Raw genomic sequence first — 15,201 nt, 5'->3', positions numbered from 1 at the left:
CAACATGCCCAACTTGCAGTCCTTCTTGTGTAATGGTTATCAGCATGGAACTGTAGGCTTGGAATAAAAATGCTTGTCAGTACCACTTTACCACCCTTGGAGGAACAGTGCATGCTCGAAAGGGAGCACCGACTTGCTTTTTCAGCAGCGCTTAGTTTTTTGTTACGACAGGCCGCGTTCCCTAAGCCACATCAGAGTGAAGGAACTCCAGGAAATTTTGTACCAGTTCCTGCTCCAGCAGTGCACAGGCTTTAGCTGGCAAAAGAATACAGACTTCAGAATTACCATGACCCCAAGTAACCTTGTCGCTGTGGCATATGGCTGGAAAGGGCACCTAAAGCCTCCCCCCCCTGCACAAGGGCACAAATTGGATTTAGGAATTTTGTGGCTTGCTTGGCTAGGGTCTGACAGATGCTCTATTGGGTCATCATACAGAATCCGTGGCAGGTTTTCGTTAAAGCCTCTGGCATCAACCTTAAATTGGAAATTGGTGTGTGTTTGAGCAACAGTGTGAGTTTAACGGTGCACAGTTTGTCATTGATTCGTACCTCATGACGCTGATGAAGATTAGTTGAAAACAAAACATGTACCTGACTAGCTGTGCTCTTGTGTGCCATCCATTTTGTGGGGGTGCTGTCCTAACATTTGGCCTGGTTTGTACCAGTCCTTTTAGCTTTAATAAGCCACGTATGTGCTGTTCTTCTTATACTTAGCAAAGGTGTGTCAGAGCTCACACTTGCACTTCTTTGGGTATGCAGGTTCCAGTGCTGCAGTACCTGTACTACCTGGCACAGATTGGCATTGCCATGTCGCCGTTGAGCAACAATTCCCTCTTTCTCAACTACCACCGCAACCCACTGCCCGAGTACCTCAGCCGGGGCCTCTGTGTCTCCCTTTCGACTGATGACCCACTGCAGTTCCACTTCACCAAGGCACTGTTCTTCTTTGCCCCCTCAAAATGTTGAGCTGCGAGGTGCACACAGCATCAGTTTAAGAGTAATGGCATGGGGTTCTCTGAGCAAACAGCCAGCTGTGTCTTGATCTTTGCCCTTCATGTTATAAAAGGAGTGCAAGAAACCCTCGTCTACCTTTTTGTTGACTTGTGTAACTTCTCCACCATTTTCTTTGCCTCCTCCTCCTAAATGCCAGGCATTTACAGATTAGCACGAACAGGGCCATTGCTGTGGCTCGAAGGGGAAGGTACAGCTTGCATGAGAAAAGAAATGAAGCCACAAGATTTCCAGCGCACTTTTCGCAATGCATTTGCTAAGGCTTATCTCCCCTCGTTACTGTGTTCACAGACTGTGATGAGGCATGATACTGCCGGGCCATTCGATAATGCAACCACTTCCATGTGCAGGAACCTCTGATGGAAGAGTACAGCATTGCTGCACAAGTATGGAAGCTCAGCAGCTGTGACATGTGCGAACTGGCACGTAACAGCATTGTCATGAGTGGCTTTCCGCACAAGGTTAGTTTGTTGCTACCTGTTTAGTTGCTAACTCTAATGTCTGCTGATAGCATTTGAAGTAGTAGCTGTGTCTTGAGTGCAAACAAGCCTCAAATTCCCACACGTGTAAAAAATCCTGGGGAATCTGGTTTCAGCAGTAGTTTCTTCTTGATAAACTAAAGATTTGAAAGGGGCGCACACTGATTACACGTGTGCATTTTAAACTGGTTGGGCGGAATTTAGTAAGTTAAAAGGAGCTCATGTGTTCTTTAAAACTGCTTCAGCAAACCTTAGTGTGATGATGCTTTAAAGGCACACTGTACGTAGAAGCAGGAGTGGTGTGGATTGCAATTCCGGCTGGCTTAACTGTGCTTAATGAACAATGTTAATGCATGTCAGGTTAGCAGTGTGGACATTATTGAAGGGATAGTTCCTGTAGACACTCTCAGACATTGAGAATTGCCTCCACCTGCATTGGAGAAGATGTTGGTTTGCTACTGCTGGGAACAAGATGGTGAAGAAGCGAGGAACTTACCTTGCTGCTTGGCCATTGCTGTTTCAGGTGAAGCAGTATTGGCTGGGCCCCAACTACCAGAGAGAAGGCCCGGCCGGCAACGACATCACGCGCACCAACGTTCCAGACATCCGCGTCGCATACCGCTACGAAACACTCGTCGATGAGCTGTCTACCATCTTTCGGACAATGCAGCCTTCACCCTAAGAGACTGCCACATTGCGTATTTTTATGTTGTATGCCTTAGATTTTTTTAAAAAGTCGCAATGAACTGATTCTGTTGATGTGCCAACGACTTTGGCCACTGCAACAGCATGTCTATGTTTTTGCTGTGAAGAAAAGTGCTTCACCTCCCGGCAAGGCCAAGTTGACTGTACTGTGCAGGTTAATTGGTACACACGGCTAGTGCGAGCACGAGAAGGATGAAGTGATTTTCTAGAGCTTTGCAAAGTGGATGTATATCCTTGTTGTATCCATAACTGCTTAAGTTATTGTCATGATTAAAGGGCTTTCTTCTTGGAACTGTGTGGCAGTGAATCTTGTGTTCTATCCGTTCAGCCCCCCCCCCTCAGCTATCTTAAAGACATCTTTTAAAAACTTCTGGCTAAGTGCCTGATATGGCGATTTTCACAAAATTGACGCCATGCTGCGGCGGCGCCACAAACTAGTCTAAGAAGGATCGGCAGCGCACAGCAGCATTTGTTTGCTTCTCTGTGAGTTCTTTGTCGGCACGCTCAGACGATGTCATAGTTTTCCTATAAAAATATTGGCGATTTTCACGACACAGATGCCACACACCGATCTCATCTATGGGGAACTCTCCTGACAGATGCTGCTGGTACTGCATAGCAAGCACTTTCGTCTGTCGTCCCTGAGTGTCGTGGAAAAAAGAAAGCTGGGCAGCACTGTTGCGCGTCTTTTTGTATCTCACCAAAATGAAAAAGCTGGGAGGTATCATTCCACTGCCTAACCTAACCACTGCTAGCACCCCAAAGATAAGGCAGCCTTAGCTGCAGAAAGTTTGGATTGGTAAGCCAGTCACAGCATCGATGTTCTTTGGTTCGTGGCATTTTTATGGAGGCAACTTCTTTCAGTCCTTAGAGGGTACGGTGCCATTATAGCTTTGGTTATAATTAATGACTTGGGTGATAATCATGGCTGGACTTCGTCGTAATCCGAGCTGCAAATAAATCACCTGCATTTTATTTTTCCCCGCTGAATTTTTTTTTCTCTTATTGCTGTCTGTTTACTGTATACATTCGTGTTTCACGATGCACAAAATAAGACCTCGAATCAAAGAGACCCTCGCTACCCGTGCCATCTGTCCCCGATTCGATGGTATAGAGTTCCGCGATGTACAGACTTGAGGGGACTGTATTGAAACAAAACTTTTTGCTGGGCTAGTTGGCCCATTCTGACATAGGTAAAGTAGTGTAAATGAAGGTGCCCAAAGGCGAAATGAAGACGGGACCCTTTCTTCCTTTAGCCTTCGGGCACCTACATTCGCGCTGCTTTACTTATGTCGGTGTTTGTATTGAAGCGCTCGAGCGGTCCTCTGCTTCTCAAACATAGCAAAATTTTACAGCAGATACTGCGTTTCACAACCAGTGCTCGCGCAGAAGTGTAGCTGCATATAAATAAAAGCAAGGAACGAGCACATTGCCTTCAACACAGCACTTGACCGCAGTGATTTGTTCCGGAGCACACCGCTCCAGCGCTATAAACAAATCTGCTCACTTGTGTACATGCAAGGACTTTGCACTCGAGTGAAATGATGGCTACTGGGATTCAGCTTGCTGAATTGAAATCCAGGCACATGACGGTCAAAACCAAAGCCATTGCGAATCATTCTATCTTTCAGCATCATGCAATGATTTCGCAAAGCTTTGCTTACCTTAATTGGTTTTTTGGGGAAAGGAAATGGCGCAGTATCTGTCTCATATATCGTTGGACACCTGAATGGTTCTGTAGGGCAGGGATAAATGAGGGAGTGAAAGATGAAAGGAATAAGAGGTGCCGTAGTGGAGGGCTCCGGAATAATTTCGACCACCTGGGGATCTTTAACGTGCACTGACATCGCACAGCACACGGGCGCCTTAGCGTTTTTCCTCCATAAAAACGCAGCCGCCGCGGTCGGGTTCGAACCCAGGAACTCCGGATCAGTAGTCGAGCGCCCTAACCACTGAGCCACCGCGGCGGGGCTGCTTACCTTAACAATCGGAAAATCCAAGACATGCTTGCATTTTTGAGATTTTTGCTCTGAGTAGGAACACTCGGCGCTGGCAATCTTTATGTCTCTGAAAACATCTTGGAGTGGGAGGATTATCGTGTGCAGTTCCGCTTGCATGATGGACATTTTTCAGACACATACAGTTTATCTAAAACTAGGCACTCACTTTCAGTAAAAAACAACAGCTAATACAATAGCTTCTCAGACCTTCGTGGAAGCCAGTGATGTAAGTTATAAATTCCTCTTGATATCGTTTTGTTTTCTGGTTCAAGTGTTGAGCCCACTTCGAATATAAATCAAAAGCATTCAGAAAAGCTTCTGGAGAATCGTGGCTGTTAATAAGAAATATGTTTATAGTTGAAACATTGAGGGAAGATTCTCTTTCATGACACTTGAAGGAATAAATTGTGGCAATCAAATTTATCATTAGGAAACAAGTTCATTATCCACTGCTGAGTGTTTTGGCTTGGTTGTTTTATAAGGTATGTATCTTGTATCTGTTACTTTAGCACAAGACACTGTCTAGCAGGCTGAATGCACTCTGTCATATCTGAGGGTGCTTGAACCATAATTCACATCTGCCATGAGTTAGCTGGCTCTCTGCCCCTCCAAGAAACAGGTAACGCGCCTGGGGCTCTCCTAATGTGTTTGCTCGACCCTTGTCTGTTTCCTCCTTGTTAAGATACTTAACGAGCTTAAGCATTTAGATGTGCTTAACTTTTATTAGTATGGTATTAATTCGTTAGCATTAGTAAACAGCTTTATTAGTATTATATTTATTAGCAAATGGCGGTAGAAATCGTCTTTTCTCGGATAGTTTTAAATAGGTACAATTGAGCAGTGAATATCAGTAGGCATGTTGTGCACCCCACCCCACTACTTGCTCATAGGAAGATGCTCTGTCCAGCTCTGGCCTTGGCGATCAACAGCTGATCGCGCGGGCCGGCAGTACAGCAGAAGCTATCGGAGTCCTGAACTGAGGACCCTGCCCATAAGGACCGGTCTCCCAGTCACCCTTTTTGAATAAAGCCCGAGTTGAGCATGAATAAATCGTTCACTCCTGTTTGCGGTTATGCTGCGCTGATTCTTTCCCCCCCCTCCCTATTTAGAGCTCTAGGAAGCCAACCGCATTTTTTACTTTGTTTGTACTAATAGTTACTTTTAGTATCTAGATGGCTCGCACAGACCTCTATCTTCCACGAAACACCGCCAATAAACTTCTCTGCCGTAGTCTTATCGAGAATATCAGCCAAGGGTGGCGCCCGGTAGCGTATTTACTATTACGGTATTGGTGAGCGCTACCGAAATACGGAAAGGGACGAACACACAAGACAAGCGTCCCTTTCCGTATTTCTGTAGCGCTCACCAATACCTTCAAGGATGCATTTCCAACTAGCCCCAGTTGTAGCTCTTTTTACTATTACGGTTAGCCAGCTAGCAAGCTATCTTGGGCCTTATCTCTTGTGAGCTGTTGACAGCATTTATATGCCTTCGTTTTCATTGTAGTGCAGATTCCTTGATGACGCAAACCGCGACCAGAGGTTTGCTTTGTTGCAATGCCAGTCTGGCTGAGGGAAAGCCAGCTTGCGGTGACGCACGTGCATGCTTTATTGGTCCTCGTTTGTTTCGTTCAGTTGTCGGTTGTATGCCGTTATGTACTTGTCATACTTAATATGCGTGTGCTTAGCATGTCTGCATGTTCTTTACTTAACTTTATCCGCATGCCTATTAAGCTGCTGCCCTTTAGTGCCTTGCCGACGTCGTCAAACGACATACAATACAAACGACACTTAAAGGGGCTGTGAAGGGGGCTCTAGTAAAGTTGCGGCATGCCTGGGATATTGAAGCACGCCGCTTTACGAATAGTGTCCAGCAAGGATTTTTTAAATGCGCTTTGTAGAAGCTGAGTTATCTGTAGTTAAAATTTGAATTTCAGCGTCTTCGCGCCTTTCCCTCTCCTCGTCATTTTTTGCACGCTGGAAGGTAGGCGCTCCTTCGCTGACCCCCCTCTGGGAGCGGAGATTCCTGGCCCGCCGGAGTTAAGCGGCTTATTGGCCGCGGTCACGGTAGCTGCCTGACGTCTGAAAGAATCTAACCAATGGCCACCTCTCACCTTGTCTACGCAGATGCGGGGGACGGAGGAGGGCGCGAGCATGAAAAAGTCGCCGGTGTTACGTCTCGCCTTCGACGCGCGGTATAGCCGGCGCGGATGCAACGGACGCCGCGGCTTCGTTCATCGCGGCCGCAACGCCTCCCGCCAAGCGCGTCCAGACAGGTTTCAGTGCCACGTGTCGTCGTGCGTGCGTGTGTGTGTGTGTGCATGTTTTGCCCACGCTTGTCAAAGCGCGGCAGCCGGGGAGAGGAGCTCCCCAACTGGGAGGCGAGGAGGTCTGACCGGCGCCGGCCTGGCGGACGCGCCCGTCACGCCTGAACATGTTCATGCGTCGCCGTCTTGTGCGACTCATCCCAAGCCGCTCCTTCTTGCCCTCGACTCCGAGGGTATATAAAGAGAGCTGCCCCGGACGCCAACGAGAGACTTCGATTTCTTCCTGCGAGTAACGTGGTCGCCCTGACCGGCTGCTCTTTTGCGATGCCAGAATAAACAAGTTGTTCTGTTGCCAGTCGACTCATCCTTTGCCGGGACCTTCGGATGTTTCCAGCTTTGCCCCAGGCCGCCAGGCCAACGCTACCCTTGGGGCTTGCAACCCAAATGCAACAACTGGTGGCAGCGGTGGGATCCCGACAACGGAGGCCAGCAGCGAAGATATGCGTTCAACTGTATGCTGAGCAGCACAACGACCATCCGGGAGCAGTGCAACGAGCCCTGTGTGATGACTGGTTGCCTGCAGCGGAACGACTGCGCTGAATTCTTGGCTGCGAGGTTTGGTGAGTGCGGGACTTTCTTCTTCTGAGTTTTGCCAGGCTTTTGTTAGTGTCAGAAACAGAGCTGGTAATTGTGGTTGTCGTTGCTGCCGGGTTAGTTTGCGGCAAGACAATAGTAGGCAGTAGAGAAAGCAGCATTCGGAGCAGCCATGGATTTGAAGTCGTTGCGCAAACCGAAATTGCTGGAGCTTGCAAGAGAGTTGGGTCTGGATGTCTCAGACAAACTCAGAAAACCAGAACTGCTAAGGGCTATTCTTGAGTTGGAGGCTGAGGATGACGAGCTGTCGGAATGCCTTGAGACCATTGAGGAGAGGGAGCAAAAAGAGGAGCGCGAGCGTAAAGAGCAAAAAGAGAAAGACGAGCGCGAACGTAAAGATCAAAAAGATAAAGAGAAAGAAGAGCGCGCTTTGGAAATGAAGCGTCTCGAGGTAGAGATGGAACGCGCTCGTAATGGAAGTCAGGCACACGGTGCAGGAGAACGGGTATCGTTCAAAATGACTGACCTGATGCGGCCGTTTAAGCTTGGAGAGGACATTGGTTTGTTCCTGGTTAACTTTGAGCGAACGTGCGAGAAGCAGGGGTTCTCTCGGGAAACGTGGCCACAGCGCTTGCTCACTTTGTTACCCGCCGAGGCGGCCGACGTAGTCGCTCGCTTGAAGAGAGAGGAGGCAGAGGATTTCGACCAAGTGAAATCGAGTCTGCTAAAAAAGTACAGGCTGTCAGCGGAGGCGTTCCGTCGGAAGTTTCGGGAAAATGAAAAAGGCAGAAATGAGTCATATACAGAGTTTGCCTACAGGCTTATGTCAAACATGCAGGAGTGGCTCAAAGAAGAGAAAGCGTTTGGTGACCACGAGAAAATTCTGCAGTGTTTCGGGCTGGAACAGTTTTATAGTCGGTTACCTGAGAACGTGCGGTACTGGGTCTTGGATAGGCCGGACGTTAGTACAGTGGCTAAAGCCGCCGAGCTAGCCGAGGAGTTTGTGACGCGTCGGGCTCGCGGAGCTAAGGACGGTCAAAAGGGTGAATTTGGCTCCAAGTCTGAGAGGCCGAAGTTCACACCCATGAGAGCAAGGGGGGAGACACGTAGTGCGGATGCGAGTGAAAGCAGTCCGACCGAACGTAAGGAGTCGGCGGCAGCCGAAGCCGAACGCAGAAAGCGGTTCGAGAGGAGGCAAGCGCGCGTGTGTTATACGTGCCAGAAGCCGGGTCACTTTTCGGCGCAGTGTCCAGAAACAAAAAGAGAAGTCGTGTGTTTGTCATTATGTAGCACTGACGAGAACATGAAGCTTCTCGAGCCTTACATGCGAGACTTCCTCGTGAACGGGAAAGAGTGCCGAGTGCTTCGTGATTCTGCAGCTACAATGGATGTAGTTCACACCTCTTACGTAGAACCCGATATGTTCACGGGCGAGTGCGCATGGATCAAGCAAGCCGTGGAAGCTCATAGCGTGTGTCTGCCCGTAGCAAAAGTGCTTATTGAAGGACCTTTCGGAGCACTTGAGACTGAGGCCGTAGTGTCATCTAGGCTGCCCCCCCAGTACCCGTACCTATTTTCGAACAGGTCCGATCACCTCCTGCGCGAGAAGGGTCTTTTGTTTGGTGAGGCTAGTGTTCAGGCCTTAACCAGATCGAGAGTTCGGGAGCTCGCTGCAAAGGCGGTAGTTGCGGGGCCGACGTTGTCGAGCAATGAGAAAGGGTCGGAGGCGCAGCAAGCTGATATTCAGAGCACGTCCGAACTGAATAAAATTGAGCCTGTAGCGTTGAAGGCACCAGGTACTGGAGATGAAATGCACGACACGGGAAAGTTAGAAGAGCTTCCGGTCGAGCTTCCGGGACTAGGCTCAGTGACGAACAGGGAAGACACTGATCAGGTCATTAGTGACTTAATCATTAAAGCACCGCTGTCGCCTGAGCAGAAAACCGAACTACACCAACTGTTACAAGAGTTTCAAGGTCAGTTCTCTGAGAGGCCTGGTAGGACTTCTGTCCTTACTCATGATATAGAACTTACCTCGCCAGAGCCAGTACGATCCAAGGCGTACCGGGTGTCACCCCGTCAGCGCGATATTATGGAGGCTGAGGTAAAGAAAATGCTACAGCTCGGAGTTATTGAGGCGGGTGAGAGTGATTATACCTCCCCTTTGATTTTAGTTGAGGTACCGGGCAAGGAAAAGGAACCTCGTCCTTGCGTCGACTACCGCAGGCTTAATTCCATTACTAAGGATCAAATTTATCCGATCCCTAACATCGAGGAGCGCCTTGAGAAAGTTAGTAGCGCTCAGTTTATTTCCACCCTAGATCTTGTCAGGGGTTATTGGCAGGTTCCACTTACAGAAGAGGCTAGTAGGTATGCGGCGTTCATTTCACCAATGGGAACATTCCGTCCTAAAGTTTTGAGTTTTGGTTTGAAGAACGCGCCATACTGCTTTTCAAGCCTCATGGACAAAGTGTTGCGAGGACAGGAAGAATTCGCTTTACCGTATTTAGACGACGTAGCGATATTCTCCGCATCCTGGTCTGAGCATATGGCACACTTGCGGGCAGTGCTAACCCGCCTGCGCGAAGCGGGCTTGACAGTCAAAGCTCCCAAGTGCCAATTAGCACAGGCCGAGGTTGTATACCTCGGTCACGTGATTGGACAGGGTCGTCGCCGCCCCTCTGAAATAAAGGTGGCCGCTGTGCGAGACTTCCCGCAACCGCGCACGAAGACCGATATTCGGTCGTTCTTAGGTGTCGCCGGCTACTATCAGAGGTACATCCCCAGGTACTCCGATATCGCGGCTCCCCTGACGGATGCTCTAAGAAAAACAGAGCCCCAAACAGTCGTCTGGAGCGAGACAAAGGAGAGAGCTTTTAGCGCCCTAAAGAGCGCCCTAACAAGCCAGCCTGTGCTACGATCGCCAGACTATACCAAAGGGTTCGTTGTTCAGTGCGATGCTAGTGAGCGAGGCATGGGCGTTGTACTGTGCCAAAGGGACAATGGAGAAGTGGAACACCCCGTCCTGTATGCTAGTCGTAAGCTGACCTGTCGTGAGCAGGCGTACAGCGCCACCGAGAAAGAGTGTGCGTGTCTCGTGTGGGCCGTTCAGAAATTGTCATGCTACCTAGCCGGCTCGAGGTTTATCATTGAGACGGATCACTGCCCTCTCCAATGGCTGCAGACCATCTCTCCCAAAAATGGCCGCCTCCTGCGCTGGAGCCTAGCTTTGCAACAATATTCCTTTGAGGTGCGTTACAAAAAGGGGAGTCTCAACGGTAACGCCGATGGCTTAAGTCGAAGCCCCTAACGTAGGAATCCGCCTCAAAGTTGTTTGTTACTGATGTTTTCTTCCTGAGGCAGGATTTTTAACATATTGCTTTTGTTTAGTGTTTCTAAGTGATTATGTGCTTTCTAGTGCAATTTTCCAATTTGTGGACGCGTTCTGAGTGCTGCTTGACTACTGTAAGGAACTAGGCAGTAGTATAAAAGGGGAAAGAGCCTGGCAGAGCTTAGTGAGGGTTGTCTCGTGCTTGCTGACTGAGCGGTTGCGTTTCGGCGTAGTTCTAACGCTTGCTGGGAACGAGCACAAAAATGGCAACTCTCCCGAAGTGACTTTGCAGTGTCCTATGTGATCCTGAACCCGAGAACGAGGCCTTCTCTGTGCGCTGCGCTCAAGCAACGTCGAGGGACGATCGGTTTCGATTACGAGCATCATCGAGCGACATCCCTCTGGACAGCGGATGCAGTCCCCTGACCATCGGGATCTCCTTCTCCCGGCGGGGCGGTCTGTTACGTCTCGCCTTCGACGCGCGGTATAGCCGGCGCGGATGCAACGGACGCCGCGGCTTCGTTCATCGCGGCCGCAACGCCTCCCGCCAAGCGCGTCCAGACAGGTTTCAGTGCCACGTGTCGTCGTGCGTGCGTGTGTGTGTGTGTGTGCATGTTTTGCCCACGCTTGTCAAAGCGCGGCAGCCGGGGAGAGGAGCTCCCCAACTGGGAGGCGAGGAGGTCTGACCGGCGCCGGCCTGGCGGACGCGCCCGTCACGCCTGAACATGTTCATGCGTCGCCGTCTTGTGCGACTCATCCCAAGCCGCTCCTTCTTGCCCTCGACTCCGAGGGTATATAAAGAGAGCTGCCCCGGACGCCAACGAGAGACTTCGATTTCTTCCTGCGAGTAACGTGGTCGCCCTGACCGGCTGCTCTTTTGCGATGCCAGAATAAACAAGTTGTTCTGTTGCCAGTCGACTCATCCTTTGCCGGGACCTTCGGATGTTTCCAGCTTTGCCCCAGGCCGCCAGGCCAACGCTACCCTTGGGGCTTGCAACCCAAATGCAACACCGGGAAGGGCTCGCCAACTTTGGCGCGTGATTGTGGGTCGTCTGCTGTGTGTAGAAGAGTATTATTTGGCTTTGGTTTTCATGGCAACACAATGCAGTGATTAAGTGAGTTAATGTGCTCTCCTCGAAAGGCGTTTCAGAGCCCCTTTAAAGGGGCTCTAAACACCTTTCGAGGAGAGCACATCAACTTGCTCAATCACTGCATTGTGTTGTCATGAAAACCTGAGGGAAATAATGCACTTCTACACACAGCAGAGGACCCACAATCGCGCGCGAAAGTTGGCGAGCCCTTCCCGGCTACTTTTTCATGCACCCTCCTCCGTCGCTCGCATCTACATATACATGTTGAAAGGTGCCTACTGGTTAGATTCTTTCAGACGTCACGCAGCTACCAAGGCCGCGGTGGGGTGGCTAGAATGGCCACCCTAGCCGCGGCCAATTAGCCGCGTATCTCCGGCGGCCCAGGGAGCTCCGCTCGCGGAGGTGTGGCCGGCGTAGGAGCGCCGACCTCCGGCGTGCAGAAAGTGACGAGAGGAGAGGGAAAAGCGCGAAGACGCTTAAATTCAAATTTTAACTACAGAAAACTCAGCTTCTACTAAGCGTATTCGAAAATTTCTTGCTGGACAGTATTCTAGAAGAGGCGTGCTTTAACATCCCAGGCATACTGGAAGTTTAATATATTAGAGCCCTTTTAAGGAAACGTTTATGTTCCAACCAGTATAATAGCAATATTTGTCTCACTTGATTGAAAAACTGGCTGATATGAATCGCCAGGTGCACATATGTTATATAAATATCAACAGATTAAGCAGGTGAGCTTCATGTAGGAATAGAATTGTAATCAGTGCTGGAATACTAGTTAAATCTTGTCTTTTAATGTGGAGTGTACTATACACGGCCTAAATAAATAGCCTCCCGTAAGATCGATTATAAAATGTGCTCGTGAAGTGCCAGAGATAAAGGCCATATATACGCAACAATTCAAGACAAAAATATTTTTGAGCGGGAAACCTTTCATGAACGCAATTTTTTCATATAGTGCAAGATTTCACTATAACAATCAATATACCGGCATATCACCCGACGGCAGTCTTGAATTTTTTTTCTATTAACGTTTTTGCTGTCGTCAAAAGTGTTCCTCATTGGTTTTCTATTAGAGTTGGAGTTGCATGCGATCGATGGAAACAATTTAAAAGAAAGATTTTGCTACATATCAGAAGAATGGACCATTTTCTTCATTATTTCCGTAAAAGTATCTTACAATTTTTCAATTTTCAAAATTTTTGTCTGAAATTGTTGGACATGGCGCTGAAGGACATCAAACGCTTTTGATGACTCTGCTTAAGAGCCTGCACTGTGTCGGTAGGGTGCAGTCGGGGAATAAAAGGCACGGTTGCAGGGCATCCACAATTAAGGTACAAATTCAGAATGTAAGCTGTCATTCTCTATGCATTTCCGTTCTGCTCAGGACGCGAACTGCAGCGCAAACTATTTCAGGCCGCTTGCTTCACGGTAACAAGTGTAGCGCTATTGCCAGTCACTCTTCACGATAAGAGGACAAGAAGCGGCCTGCGACTGGCACTGCACGAGCGTTAACTTTTCTACATTAACCTGCTTATGGGTCGTAAAGAAAAAACTGTTCTAGCAATAAATGCGAAGGGAGAGCTGTTGTATTCGCACACAGCGTCTGCAGTTCTCAGTCGCGGATTGATGGCTGTACTGCAAACTTGAGAAAGCAGGCTTGATTATGAAGAACAGGGTGTGCTAAAAACTGTTACTCTGCAAACTCAGTTTTGTCTAGCATTTCCTGCAACCTGTGCTTCTAGTCACATTCTGGCAATGTAAATAACTCTTGGTTGGCCGACTTGGCGAGATCTTCGAGGCAAGCGGTTACCGATTATTAGCGAACAAATTCCGGTGAATGATTTATACCACAGCTGAAACGGGTCCCGTAATTCGAACAAGCAACCTATATGGTCTGTCAGAGTAGTAACATAGTGGATTAAAAAAAAAATTAAACGTAGCAGAGGGCAGGAGAGGGTCAGGCGGGAAGGCGAGGTTAGAAAACGTGCTGGGGGGGGGGGGGGGGGGGGGGCGCACGGTAGGAGCAGTTGGAGACTGGTGGAGAACATCAGTGACGCATTCCGGTTGCTGTTGATGACGAAGACTATAGGTGGTCCCAAGTGACATGGACCCATGGCTTACATTTTATTTTGCTAGTTGAATTAGCAAAATTATATTCCGAACATTTAAATAGGGGATGGGGGTACGCGAAATATTTAAATGAGAGAGATGTAAAGAGAAACCACAAATCGTGATTATTTTTTCGCGCTCTGAAACTGGACAGCGAAATCCTAAATATTCGCCACAAGGGACATGTCTTTAACTATGCGCGCGGAGCCGTCCGCGATCCGTCGGCTCTGACCGTGCGCTCCCGAATGGGCCGTTGGGGAGCATGCGACGTGCATGTTTCTCTCTTTTGTTTTCTCTATTTTGTTTGCCTTTTCATATGTATGACCGTCAGGCACTTTGTATCCCCTCCCCCACCTCCTTACGTAATGCCCCTACAGGACCCTTAAGGGTTAATAAATGATGATGGTGATGTGTTCTAAGCATCTTTCTCCCCCTCTTTCGCCCCTCTCCTCACAGGTTGTTGTTTTGTGGGCTTTCTTCACAACGCGGATAAAACGTCCAGCATGACAAGCTATCTTTTCAGCACTTTTTGGGTTCTGTTCTGTTGCTATGCAATCTAACTGAAACTTTGCGAGAAGCTTCAGTGGTTTCAGCGTTAATAATAAATGCAACTAATCACATTAGAAGGCATAAAATAGAGCGCACGCCTGTTTGCTCTGGGCGACTGCCAATATTTCTGCTTTAGTTTCGTGGGGCAAGCTCGATGTGTTGAAGCCGCTGAGTCGAATTGTTTGGGTCGCTATTGTGCTATGGGTAATGAGACCACAAAGCACAGCGGGTCTTGAGCTACTGTGATTCAGCTACTGCAGTTTCCCTGAAATCGAAGAAAATACTACATATTTTCCCTCTAACGCACTGTTTAGCCTGTCTTTCTATTCGCCGAGAAACAAGTATTTGGTTGGTGTGTATATTTTAACTGTTAAGACACCATAATGGAGAGCTGATTTCAGCCACCTAAGGATCATTACCGCGCACTTACATTGCACAAGACATGGACTCGCTGAGCGGGCGAACACCGTGGCCACTGAGCCACCACGGCGGGTCCTGTCTTGTAGTTGTATGCAACGCACTTACAACGAAAACAACGGGTTGACAGCTTTTATTTCTACATCGCCTCCTGTTGCACAAGTCCACAACATTTGACTTTGTTGCTCCGCATTAATTGCAGCGATGGCCTACAACAAATTATTTCGTTCACAGATCTGTCCAATTAAAACCTCGCGCATTCAGATTTGCTCCTTTTTAAACGCTTGCCAAGAGAGAACACACCGAGCGCAAAATTGCCTAGCGTTTTGTTTCAACTTTAAGGGGCGTTATATTAAGCCCCTCCTAATTGCGTTTGCTGAGAAGCGAATCATCCATCACGTCTTTACGTCGGAGCGATTCGAATCGAGCACTTTGTATTCCACGGCTGCGGCCGGACACTGGTTGATACACTTCAGGCCCAACGAGTGCGGCTCGCTTGCACAAGCTTTCTCGCAACCAAATGAGTAGATGCTACGATACGGCCGCCTTCTTCTCTGTCACCGTAAAATATAATGCAGTGAAACCCATTGCAAGGGCGCATAAGGAAGGTGAAATCACACACAAAAGCCCACGAGCTCTGTCTGGAT

The 15,201-nt window shown here is 48.7% G+C and overlaps 1 protein-coding gene across 21 annotated transcripts in view; it reads left to right on the top strand.

The window, feature by feature from the left end:
- Window positions 1–2,486, top strand: part of AMPdeam (AMP deaminase) — a 123,513-nt gene extending 121,027 nt beyond the window's left edge. For all 21 annotated transcript variants that reach the window (XM_077668318.1, XM_077668314.1, XM_077668312.1 and 18 more), the window contains 3 exons: window positions 759–932; window positions 1,361–1,471; window positions 2,013–2,486. In XM_077668318.1, the coding sequence (XP_077524444.1) occupies window positions 759–932; window positions 1,361–1,471; window positions 2,013–2,171 (444 nt within the window). In that variant the 3' untranslated portion in view covers window positions 2,172–2,486. The remainder of the gene's footprint in view (window positions 1–758; window positions 933–1,360; window positions 1,472–2,012) is intronic.
- Window positions 2,487–15,201: the final 12,715 nt, after the last annotated feature.

Source organism: Amblyomma americanum, chromosome 6, assembly GCF_052857255.1.
Source record: "Amblyomma americanum isolate KBUSLIRL-KWMA chromosome 6, ASM5285725v1, whole genome shotgun sequence".
NCBI lineage: Eukaryota > Metazoa > Arthropoda > Arachnida > Ixodida > Ixodidae > Amblyomma > Amblyomma americanum.
Note: the sequence above shows the minus strand (reverse complement) of the source record. Positions and strands in the feature narration are given on the sequence as shown.